General features: G+C 37.2%; 1 protein-coding gene across 4 annotated transcripts in view; it reads left to right on the top strand.

Moving 5' to 3' along the window:
* The first annotated feature begins 201 nt into the window (after nt 1-201).
* Nucleotides 202-13,036, top strand: part of septin9a (septin 9a) — a 73,168-nt gene continuing 60,333 nt past the window's right edge. Inside the window, exons 1-2 of one of the 4 annotated variants that reach the window (XM_058406308.1) lie at nt 202-518; nt 6,686-6,760. In XM_058406308.1, coding sequence (XP_058262291.1) covers nt 500-518; nt 6,686-6,760 — 94 coding nt within the window. In that variant the 5' untranslated portion in view covers nt 202-499. Of the gene's footprint in view, nt 519-6,685; nt 6,761-8,871; nt 9,119-13,036 lie in introns of those variants that run through there. The other 3 variants (XM_058406363.1, XM_058406337.1, XM_058406329.1) reach the window with 3 other exon arrangements.

Consider the following 13,036-nt stretch of genomic DNA (forward strand, 5'->3'; position numbering starts at 1 on the left):
GAATACATGACACATGACACTTTGAATTTCCATTTCTAATACTCCAGCATTTTTAAAATACCTGTGAAAGACAAATATTTATATACTATTCTGAAGAAGGATAGCTTACAGCGATGATGCCACCATAGCCAGTAACATGGTGTTACAGTAACATTGGTACCGCCTCAGCGTTTGACTGGGAAAAAAAGCTCAGGGGTGTACTGCTCTTTCACTTAGGCGGAGTCAGCCTTCAGGTAAACGCGGACTGACAGTAAGACAGGATTCTGCTCATTTTGTGGCGGTTTTAACAGCTGGTACATTATAACAATCTGCGAGAAATCAACTTGTCAGGTAGATATTGACCACTGACCTCCGCCGTTCAAGAGGACTATTTTGGGAGGGGGCGGGGCCACCTGCGTTAACGTGAGAACGAAAATATCCTAGAACCTACACTTTACTCTCTTACTTTCACACTCGAAAAGTGTGTAATATTATTTATCTCTGCTGTTGTAAGGAAAGAATGAAGAAATCGTCTTCAGGTGAGTTCGCATGAATTACGCTCGCATTTATACATCCTGCCGGTTCAGAATCTGTTCATAAATCCATTACCTTCAAAACTTGACTTAATATCTCACTTTGTAGCACTACTTTAACCATAGCCATGTATACAGACTCTTACACGGTACACATCAGTGTGGCTGCAGAGGTTATGTTATGTTATGTTATGTTGTTGTATTTTATTAAGGCAATTCATGGTGAAGCTGATAAATGTATACAAAAGCCTGTAATCCTGATGATCTAATTCACTTTTGCCTACAGGGTGTGTCAGGAAACCCTACAAACCCCTAGGTGGCATGTTCCTGTGCTACAGTACACTATTGAGAAACATCTGTGCGGGATATTTCGACATGGCACTGTTTTTAGATAAACAAACTGGCACTTTCTAATACATATGAGGGCTTGCTGAAAAACCTGTCCAAGCACACACAAATACACACAATTTAAAAGACACCGTCTTATTATCCAGCTTATACTGTGACTTTAACATAAATCAGACAGTCAAACACCTGGAGGTGCTTCAACAATGTCTCAGCGTATTGTTTGGTATGCTTTTGTGTGATAACATTCAACTTCCTTTCTCACTGCTTAACTGTTGATGGTTACTGTTCATATTAGGGTGGTTACATGATGGCCTTACACTGAGAAAAGCAGCATGCTTTGTCCTCTGTAATCTACACAGCTCTATAACCCCTTAGTACACTTTGTGTACACACTTATTTGACTGGAATGTAGAACTTCTTAAGGTTAGCCAAAGTCATTGATACAGCACACCCAACTAGTCTCGCACACATGTTGGATCATGTAGTGATTCTCTCTCTCTCTCTCTCTCTCTCTCTCTCGCTCTTGCTCTGTATCTATCTATCTGCAGTGCTTCAATCTAAGAAATCTCAGGGGAAAAAATTCTCAGCAGAGCTTCCTTTTCAACACCCAAACTTGTTTACTGACACAGACTGAGCAATTCTGGTAGATGAGTAACATTCCATTTCAATGCAATATATTGTAAATGACACATTTTATTCAGTGAGCATAACAGTGCTCATCTGTATAAATTGACATTGTTTTTGTCTTTTGCACCCATTATTCTCCATATACCGGATTATTCTTCGATTTGTAACAGTATGCATATATTGTATTTAATATTACAGGCAGTGAATGACTGAACTAACATCAGTTGAAAATCGAGTGTGATATATCTGAACTTATTTGCCCCAAGGCTTTGAATCAGTCAGGGATTCCACTTACTCAACAGGAAGGGATCATTATAGAAGGATGAATGAATGTCTTTGTTAATCCCTGTGCTGGAAGATTGCCCACCAGAGAGTAATCTTTGCTCCTAGCACATCTGAGCAGTGATAGCTTCTTTATCACACTTTGGCCTCCTCCTTTGCCTCACCTGATCTGTCAATGCTGGGTTAACATTTTATTTATTGCCAGGGCAAACAGACTATGATACATGGGCTGATTCAGTTCACTGCACATTACTTTTATAGCTCATGTCTGGAAAATAACCTGCACATATTCTGTTGTTGAATGTTGATTAGCCATGTGACTGCATAGTTTAGCATTTTCAAAGTATTTTCAGCATGAGTTAGGAATTAGACCTCTAAGCTTTTAACCAAATGACAAGATGGTTAACTTCCTAAATGATGTGGTTTTAATGAACAATAATCTCCTCAGTAAACAAGTCCTCAGACTTGTCCCAACTTTTTGCAGTATAAAATAACTTATTTTTAGTGTTTCTCACATTGAACGGTAAATTTATATAAAAGTCACTGTGCTATAACCAGTCTGCCAGATTTTCTTGATTTTATAATCGTAGAAATGAATGCAAAATTAAACTCCACAGTATTTGGAAGAGCTTGCAATTTTTTAAATTTACAGCAGATTTGGGCCAAGACACGTCATGTCACATCATCACAGCACATATTCAGCCAAAGCAAATGTCTCTCACTATTCCAAAGGCTTAATATGCAGTATACAATAATGTATTCTAACAAGCACACTAATGTGATCTGGATTAGTCACAAACCTATGATTCGAATTAGAACTGGCATTATTGACAAAGCTGCTGTTCCATATTTGAGAATTAAACTGTGCTTCATATGAATTAGGGATACATGTTTGTTGTACATGATTGGGATTGAACACAATGTATTTTAAACAGATACAAATACAGATGTGAATAGAAAGTGAACCAGAAAGCTTCACATTAAGACTAGATATGTACATTTGGACTTGGAATCCCACAGGATGAAAAGTTTGTTCTTCCATGCAAAGCTTGAAAGGAGTAAAAATTAACCCAAGTTTGCCAGGGCTCAGCAAAATTCCTTTTGGACAAAGATCATTAGTATGAAATGAATAGGAGATGTACTAGTAGGTTTTTCAGTGGTAGTGATCTAAACACTTATGTTAATGATTAATCTTGAGTTCCAAAATGAAACCATATTTCTGTACAAACAAAAGAAATGTTTTTATTTATAGAGCTGCTGCTCCATAAAGCTCATGCGGACTGTACTCTGTACACATAGCTGCATGTTTCTGAAAGAGTTTCTAAATTCATTTAGAAACCTCCATTATAATTAAAGATAATCATCCTGGGGAAAAAAAACAGGTATTGAAATACTGCTTAAGGGACCCCATCTTAACTCACAGCAGCAACAATGAACTTGTGAACTTTTCAGATATTTCTGAATGTAATAAACCTCAAAACTGCAGTACATCTACAGTACATAAACATAAAATGTAACTAGATGACTATTCTTTGTGGATTTGTGAATTTTTCTGTCAGGGCACAGTTTTCTTTCACCTGTGCTTATCAGTAATTTTAAATGAGAACTTTTGAATCTCTGAATTTGTTCACTGAATGTAGATACAAATTTTTGTAGCACTAAATAAATACAGATACAGATAGTGGCCTAATGTTACACCCCTGATATAAATAGTGTTGGACTGAAAGTAGTTAATGCGCATAAAACATTTTATTTTTCAGTAGAAGTCTGTTAGTGTTCTTTCCCCCTGAAAGTCTAACAAACATTATAATACATTTTTTCCCATACAATGGCCAAATGGTCCACATTTACAGAAGTCACTAAGACCAGTTGGTAATATTGTTTCTACTGAGCACATTACTCTCAGCCTCTCTGTACTCTTTTTCTTAGACAGCTCTGGTTTTGGTGCTTATGCGCTCTGTTTTCTCCCATGAGTTGGGGATGGAATTCAGGAGAACAGATGGTTCTCCCTCTGTCTCTCTTTTCCCCTCTAGTTCTCTAGCTCAGTCCCTTTTTATTTATTTCACTCTTTCCCCACCCATCTCTATGTCTTTGAAACCAGATTGTGTGCTTTGTAATTATTATGTGCAGACGCAGGAATGTGGCGAGCTCCTGTTATGGCCCCTCACTTCTCAGGCCTGCCAGGAGTGCAACAGAACTCATGTTAAAGATTATCTCGATTCAGCTAACATACTTCTCAATCTGTGTGTCATGAATGAATCCCATCACGGTCTCTTTGTGCATCAGATACTTCAAATTGCCTTAGCAATACTTAGTCAGTATAATTGTATATTCTAAGTGTTGCTATGTATAATGGCGATTCATAATTTTATCCAAAACAGATTAAATCTAGCCTTCTGAGTTTTTCAAAGTCTGTGCTTGTTGTGGATTTACACTTCTGAAATGTATGTACCTGTAGGTATTTGTAGGAAGTGTGGACACTTGCCAAAATCATTGCCATGTCATTATCTGTATCTACCAGCTATCATTGTTTCCTGCTGAAGAGTGAGTCATGAGGGGGCTAAAGCAGTGATTTGATATATACTGTACACAATGCATAAACTTGTAGATAATGACGGAGCACACTACCCTTGAGTCATGGAAGAGAATTCCTGTCAGTACAAGATTTCATTTTACCCACTGAAACATCTTGTCAAGTTGAGTTTAGTTTGTATCAAATAAGTAAGTGGCTCATAACTACACACTTGACTAGCCTTATGTACATTGTTGTCATTGTTGGCTTACTTTTAGATTTCGCTCATTATCAAGCCCTGATAGATCAAGGTATGCTTGAGGCTGCAGGAATTTTAAGGGATGCTTGTGCTGAGCAATGTTTTGCTCCTACTGACTTATCATACCTGGAGGTATTGTGAAACAGAGTAATGCTTGCAAGTAAAATAAGGTGGCATGTGGCAACAACACAGTAGATGTCTGTGGGTGTGTTGTACAAACAGTGGACCACCTCTTACTCAAATAGTGCCTCTATCAAGCACTTGAAAGAGGAGGCCCTGTTGTTTGCACCGTTCCCAATATCTGTGACTCAAGCCATCACCCCACACTATTATTAAAATTCAAATTTTATTTGTCACATACATATACATATACATATTAGTGTCACTAGTTTTTGAACAAATCATAAACTAATCATTACAACTTCCAAGTAGGTTTAGGCGATACTGGAACTTCATATAGAGTATCCATTACTGTACTAAGGTGCAAGAATTAATATAGGAAATATTTGTGCTGCTAAGTTGACACAAATCTCCCAAAGAAATACATGACTCTGATGAGACCACAGCTTATTATACCCCTTAAGACACTGATATGTTTAACATTATAAGAACTGAAACATGTAAGGAGTACATTTACATTTGACATTTCTGGAATTTAGAGATGCTCTTATCCAGAGCGACATACAAAAATGCTTTAAGTCTCTATCAATGAATATATTAACACTGGTTCAATAGGTTACAGACTTAGGATACTATTACTATTTGTTAAACATATAACAATACATAAAAACGGGGGAAAATAAGAGCTAGTTTAAGTGCTTTAGGAAAAGGTAGGTCTTCAGACGTCGTTTGAAGATAGTCAGTGACTCGGCTGTACGGACATGTAGGGGAAATTCATTCCACCACTTCGGTGCCAGAACAGAGAAGGTTAGGATTAAGGCTACATTAGACAAATACTTTGCATGAATCTGTATAAGGTAGGAAGGTGAGAAGATTATTTACTCTTATTTAATCTTGTAGGATATTTTAGTACCTCTTACCCTTAAAATTAGAGTTGTTAATTTTTAACTTGCTGGGCTTTTGTATTAGCTGTTAACAGAAAGAGTAATCCATTATTATTATTATTATTATTATTATTATTTATTATTATTATTATTATTATTATTATTATTATTATTATGGTTGTTGTTGTTCTTGATCTTGTTGTGTATAAAATAAATAATAATAATAATAATAATAATAATAATAATAATTGAAGTTATAGTCTATTATAATAATAAAAATGCCAACAGAACACGTCTTGCCTTAAAATGAATTAGTCTCAAACTTGCATTTTGTGCCCTCATGTGGTATGAACAGCAATGACACACTCAGCCAGAGAAGGCACAAAATTAAATAATATCATATATCCAAGTAATTTATGTGGAAGGCATGGGATATACAAAATTTATACAACTTAAGACTACTAGCAAAAAAAAAGTAATTTCACTTAAAAAAAAAAAAAAAGAATACAATTTTTTTAGCATGTCAGATCTGGGCAAAATCTCACTCAGGTTCTATTTGCATCACATTGGCCATGTTGAGACCCGTATTTGGGCCTGGGCCAGTGCCAACATTGGCTTGTGCAGTCCCATCCCATCTTACAGGCTGTTGCTTGCACAAACTCTTATCTCTTTATGTACACAATAAACAGGAGTTAAAATGACCTCTAGTGCCGTGTTATCCAGGTGGTGCGTCAAATCCACAGAGCTTAACCACATACAGTTAGGACTCTGATGTTCCAATGCAGCATTTTATGTGTATACCTGTTCAATTATTGATTATGTGTAATCACATAATCATGAAATTGTTCATGAAATTTATTTCATGTGTATTGATGCCAATAGCATTATTTCAATGCAAGAAGTGTTCAAAGGGCTGGTTCTGTCTTTCATAAGATAATCCCTGAGGTGACATCATAAGGAAAAAGCCTAATATAGATTGGAAAGGAACAAAAAAAGAACAGCATAAAAAGAACAATTTTGTGATTTTTACAAAATGTTTTTTTTTATTTACAGAGCTGGATGCTAACATTGCTAACATAAGATCACCTGAACTTTTCTTCAGTTCAGAAATGGAATGCAAACAAGTTTTATCTATTCACAGGTCCACCAGCCAGGTCCAGCAGCGGCAGGCTGAGGAGGCTAGAGAGAGGAGATTCTACTGGGTCTGTGGGGACTGGTAAGTATATGCAGAGACACTAAATCACAAACATCAGCTGATAAACTATTTAAGAAGCTTGGACATGGCATGCAAATAAGCCTTCTTCTTAGTAAAGTTTTGTGTGAGGCATTGTACCGTCAGGTCAGTTAATATTATTACGTTTATCGAGATTATTTAATATCTCTATGAATATTTTGTAGATTTTCGGGTTCAAGATTTGTTTTTCGTAACTGTTTTATAATGTTAAAACATTCTATGGAATCCGACATAGTATTGAACGTCATTCCAGATTGCAATAGGATTGTAATTATTAGCCTAGTGGCTGTGTGTGTACGTATGTCAGATGAGGTCATTCTGTCTGTGTCTGCTAGCAACCCAAAAGGCATTTCCTTTCCACGGACCTTTTATTGTGTGTGTGTGTGTGTGTGTGTAAATAACTGTGGCGATGTCTCACCACTAAGACTTACTTTTCCACTGAGATGTATCAGCTTCAGATATATTAGCGTTTCTGTCTAAAGTGTCTGGGGGAAGCTGGCACTGTCAGTATAAGGATGCATGCATTATATGCATTTATATGCAAGGTAGGACAGTGTGATTTCATCTCCATAGCACAACTTCATCCAGAAGGCAATTCAGAGCATGTTAGAATTCATTTAAAATAAATTAATTAATAGGAATAATGGATGGCACGGTGGACCTGTGGGCAGCATTGTAACCTCATGGTTGCAGGGTGGGCAATTCAATCATTGTTCACTTTGTTGGTCCCCAATAGGGAATTTGGGTGCTGCAGCAGCATAAGGAATTATTACAATAGAAAGATATGTGTGCAAATAATATATAGTCAGAATTTAACACCTATTAACTTATCACACACAGTGCTAAGACATTATTGTGCTAATAATTTAGATTTAGTTTATTTACAATTTAGCAGAAACAATGACAAGTTTGGCATGTACAGGGAAAACGAAACGCTTCCTGGTTTAAACTCCCTCATAAAGATAGGTTCAAAAAATAAAATTTAAATTGTTTAACAATTTTTAGTCACTGCAGTAATTTTACATGTTACTTTATAGTTTTAATGAATAATGAATTTATTATAATTTTATATAAATTACAATTAAGTGCAGTCATACTAATATATAAAAAATGATACTGGACAATAATACTAGCCTATTCTGTACATAATGTCACATTGTTTATAATACTTTCTTTAAAATTGTAATTTTAAATTTGTTGTAAGGATTAAATTAGATGATTTCTTTATACAGTTAAAAGCATTAGCGCCTTTATGAGGTTCAGAAATGGTTCTTTACAAAATTCTAAAAGTAAAGGCTAAGTTTGCAGTTTTATTTTGAGCAGACGTCATGATGAGCAGACTATATGGCTTACCTGAGCTCAGGGCATAATTACACGATCTGGGGCAGGATCTCTCAGGGCTATATTGAGGAGAGCAGTTGTACTGTGACATAGAGGGTGTGGTTTGAACTCACATGCTCACACAAGTGTCTTTACACTTGGGTGTGTTTGGTCATCTCTGCCATTTGTGTGCTTGTCAAATAGCCCTTGACCCCCAGTTGTGGTGAACAAGTCAAAGTTTCTTATATGAACAACCCACACTCCAATCAGCTCCAAAACTCTTTCTTGACTCTGGTCAAGAAACAACACACTAAAGTGTGGTTAGCAACACACTAAAATGTCATGTTGATTAAACTCAGAGCTTTGATAATAATATTCCATCTAGCCCAGGGCAGTACGCAGATATATGTTTGATTATTGATGTAAGGCTGTTGATTTTTGTTGTGAACATTCTTTTCATTATCATCCACGTATACACACAGAGCATGATACATTATAAGGAGTGTGGTGTGGCCAAAATCAAATGTTGCTTCAGGATTCCTCATGCCACTGCGAAGAGAGAGATATTTTCAGAAGAGGAGCTCAAATCACATGACCTAGAATTTCCATTTGAGATACAATGCTGCCTCAGTGTCACAGTAAAGAGAAAGAGGGAGAGGGAGGGGAGAGAAGGAATATAACTAAGTGAACTAAAAGGGGAAAAAAAAGCAATGAACGATCCATATGATGAGCACATGGGTATGCTGTAATCTTGGATACACTCATTGTCACAGCACAAGGAATAAATTAAACTGAGGGAAAGGAGAGAGACAGTGAGAGAGAGCGGGAGAGAGAGAGAGAGAGAGAGAGCATGTGAGGGAGGGAGACCATGAGTGAGTGAGACAGACCATGAGTGAGTGAGGCAGCAGTGCTATTGTGGGAAAGAGAAGGGAAGCCCAGGAAAGACTGGAGGAGAAAAGCAGAGGATATATGTGGCTGTGCAGGGTGTGTGTCTGGATATGGAGGGAGACAAAATCGCAGGTAAGACATGAGCACTGTCAACACTTCTTTCTGCTGAGCAACAGGGCCCTACTGCACCTCATACAGCTAACTGGTGGAGACAATTTCTTTGGTATTTTTAGTTTTGGTATTTTTAGATCACACTGCTGGATCCCAGCTGTGCAGTTTTTATGTACCATAAGCCATAATGGTAATTGGTAAGATCTACATATTCTGATGCCAGACTTTTGTGTAGTTAAACCGTTGGTGCAAAGTTAAGAAAAGCCACTTGTGTTATACTACTTTTGTCCCTGGTGGCTTTGCTCTTGTGGGTTTGTGCTATGTTCACTGGAACTGCTGTTTTTTCCATAGGATTTTTCCACAGGAAAGCAGCCATGCTGTAATAGCAACCCATAAAGTGTGTGTGTGTGTGTGTGTATGCTGAAATGCTTTTCAGACTGTATGTGTCAGTGTAACAATGCCGTGAATGATGTGAGTAAGGCGTTAAGAAGTTTTCAAAGAAAGCCGTCCAGCCACAGCACAGTAATTCTGTTAAAACAATAGAGCAAAGTACAGTGGCTTTTCTCTGCCTGATCATAGTGCCCATGTAACCAGTGCCTGGTTATACAATAAACTCTCTCTCTCTCTCCCTCTCTCTCTCTCTCTCTCTCTCTCTCTCTCTCTCTCTCTCTCTCTCTCTCTCTCTCTCTCTCTCTCTCTCTTTTTGCCCTTCAAAGCAAAATGTCCGTGTGCGCTCCAGATTGTGCTCCAAAAGAAAAGAAAAAAATCAGGACAGACAGGCTATGGGAATTAATGTAATAAAGTCCGTAAAGAGTTCAAAGAGTTTTAATAAGATGATATGAGTTGATAAAAATAGACATAGTAGACAACAAAATCTACGCTTGGTACTAAGGGCAAGTGCATTTCCCAGTCCCATATGGATCCACTTTGCAATCTAACCAATAATTCTTGATTAATAATTTGCACTCCTCCACACTTATTCACTGTTTGTTTTCTGCTTAATTATAAACTACACCTTGCTCTTTTTAGACCTACTTCCCAAGAGTGTCAAAACAATGCATTGAAATGCAGCGTTGGCATGTGTGGCTATGACAGATTATGTATATCTAGTGGGGTTAGAATGAATACATTTTCAGTTATAATTAGTGAATTTCCAATCAAATCAGATGTGACAGTAGTTTAACACAGTACACTTGTTTATTTTTGTAATAACCAATTATTTGGTTTCAGTTAAAGATTTTAAGTCAGCAGTTTAGCAGTGGAAATGAAAGGCTAGCACAGACATTTTATATCAAATATGTTCTGAGTGATTTTGTGGGATTTTTTGTCAGGATTATGAACTTATTCTGGCCACAAGAGGCCCTCATTGTGCCCTTTTTGTTGTTTCTTGTCATTTATTAGTTGTCATTATTCTCATCCTTTACCTTTCCTTGTAGTCAGTCTCAGATCCTGACTGAACACTGTTGTTTACTCATATGTGAGCCTCTAGGGCAGCTTTTATTAGCAGCTAATTCCTTGTCTCTCTTGAATCTCTCTTTTTTCAGTGGAAAATGTCATGCAGACATGTTTCATTCACATTCAGTGGTCATAACTAAGTAGTTTGCTCTTATTTGCTTTGGACAAAATAATTCAAAGTGTCTGGTTTAAATTATTAGACAGGGCTTCAGTTAAAAGTCACAGAATTAAAGTTTGGACATACAGTGGTACTGTGAGTGGAACTTAATGCAATTTTTGACCACAGCGGGGTTGATAATTGCAGTGCACCACCAGATTTCATATGAATCACTTCCTGTTACGATGCTCCACCCATGTCAGGCAGGCTCTTTAAGACATTTTTTATTTTTATTTTTGTCCACTTTTGCCTATTACCTTGCTTCACCCAATGAGGTTAGGGTTAACCTAACCCTAGCGACCTCTCCCCTATCATACAACAGCCTCCAATCATGGAGGGTGAGGGTTAGCATGTGCTTCCACTGAGACTTATAAAGCCAGCTACAGGCTGTGTCATCATCAGGATTCGAGCTTAGAATCTTTTGATGGGAGAGTACACACTTTTCTGTTGTGACACTTGCGAGTGTCTCTGTTCATTTCTGACCTGGCAATTTGGCAAGAACAGGAAAAGAAAACTTCATGCTCATCCACATTGTTTTACTAAGTTAATGTGTATCCTTAATCTATATTATAATACGATTTGTGCCTTATTGGTTTCTTACTGCATCTGTTTTTTGTTTTTTTTGTTTAATCTAAAGAATTTATTTAAAATATTTTTGTCTAAAGTCAATTGGCCATGCTTTTTGGCTGCTTGCTGCATATTTCTTGCTATATAGCTGCACAAGGTGGCAATGTTGCCCTCCAAAATGTAGACCTTAAACAGAAAGATTTCCAGCTGTTTAAATAATCTGTCCTAGTTACTACAATATAGAACTGAAAAAAAACTGTTGACATTGTTTTTATTAATTTCATTTAGAGAGTGCTGAAGAAATAAATGTAGTCTGAGCCCTTCTTCCACACTCCCTTTTTCTCCTTTTGGCTCACCCCCTCTTATCCCCCCCCACCCCCCTTTCCTTCTTTCTCTCAAACAGTTTATTGGGGAAATAGTAAATATTGCCCCTTGTGTGACTTTGTAATTCAGGTTGGCAGTGAAATCAAACATATATTCATAGGCTTAAAAAATATTTTGGTGAATTTAGTGACAGTAGATTGAAGGTTTAATAATGGGTTCATTGATCATAACTGCCTCAATAAATCAAAACTAAGGCATATAGGTTTGTTCTCATATGTAAAATTGTAAGAAATAATACAGCTGGAAAGTGCAATTAACAGACATTGTATTACATGACACAACTGGTTTACCAACAGGTTTTATAATTAGGGGTTTGATAACTGCTTGTTTTTTTTTGAAGAAGAATGATTTTTCTTCTTCAGGGGTTGGGCTGCTGGTGCTATTATCTGTTAGAAGAAACATCTAAGTGCATCTAAGATCTAATATGCATGTTAATGTTGAAGAGGAAATAGCTGCTGCTGCTGTGCATTTTTCTGCAGTGGCTTTATTCCTAGTTAATTTTGCTAAGGTATTAAATAAAAATCGAGGACGGTTTTTGTAATCTTCAATTAGGGTGGAGAGATATGCTGATGTAGCAGTACTAAGATTTTCTGTAGCTTAGGATGCTCTCCTTCCACGCTACTTTAAGTATCTAACTTTAGTTAATTAGTCACATGATCAAGTTCCGCGGGGGTGTTTATGCGGTGATGAAACCTCTCAATGATAGCAGAATGTACATTTGGCACAGTATCGTGACAAATTGCATATATTATAAGACTCATTTTATGAGATGAGATAATGGTTTGAAAGAGCTTTAGATTGTGGAAATTTCTATATTTAATGCAGGTTTAGCCTCTGCTCCCTGGCCTTGGGTCTGGATTGTCACCAGTTAACTAGGCCTGTTCTGAGACTGTGTGTTATGAGCAGCACCTACTCAAGTGGGATGGACACTGTCCCACCCTAACAGGCCAGCTTTTCCCTCAAAACTGCTCCAATTATCTGTAAAGTCCCCATTGTTTTCAGAGCACCACCTGGACATCCATCAGAGTAGCTGATACCGAAAGCAGCTGCACACATTGTGCACACAAAACCATGGCTCAACTTGAGTGACCCTCTCAGAAAGCACAAGTAATGCATCAGTAAAAACTTTTCCAAGATAAAAAATGACCTTATCCTGGCTGTCCAAGCAGTCAGCTCTCTGGCTTTCTTCCAGTGAAGACTGACCCATCTCTTCCCTAAACACTCAAGGAAATAGTAAAGCTACACCAAAGAAATTTACATTTCTGAAAGCTGTATTAACTCCCACATTCTCTTTTCTCTAATTGGAATTTTGCAGTAAAAGTAATAGACCTTTGCCTGTTAGAATGTTTTTAATAGAGACTACAAGCATGTGTGTA

Source organism: Hemibagrus wyckioides, linkage group LG02 (assembly GCF_019097595.1).
Source record: "Hemibagrus wyckioides isolate EC202008001 linkage group LG02, SWU_Hwy_1.0, whole genome shotgun sequence".
NCBI classification, from domain to species: Eukaryota; Metazoa; Chordata; class Actinopteri; order Siluriformes; family Bagridae; genus Hemibagrus; species Hemibagrus wyckioides.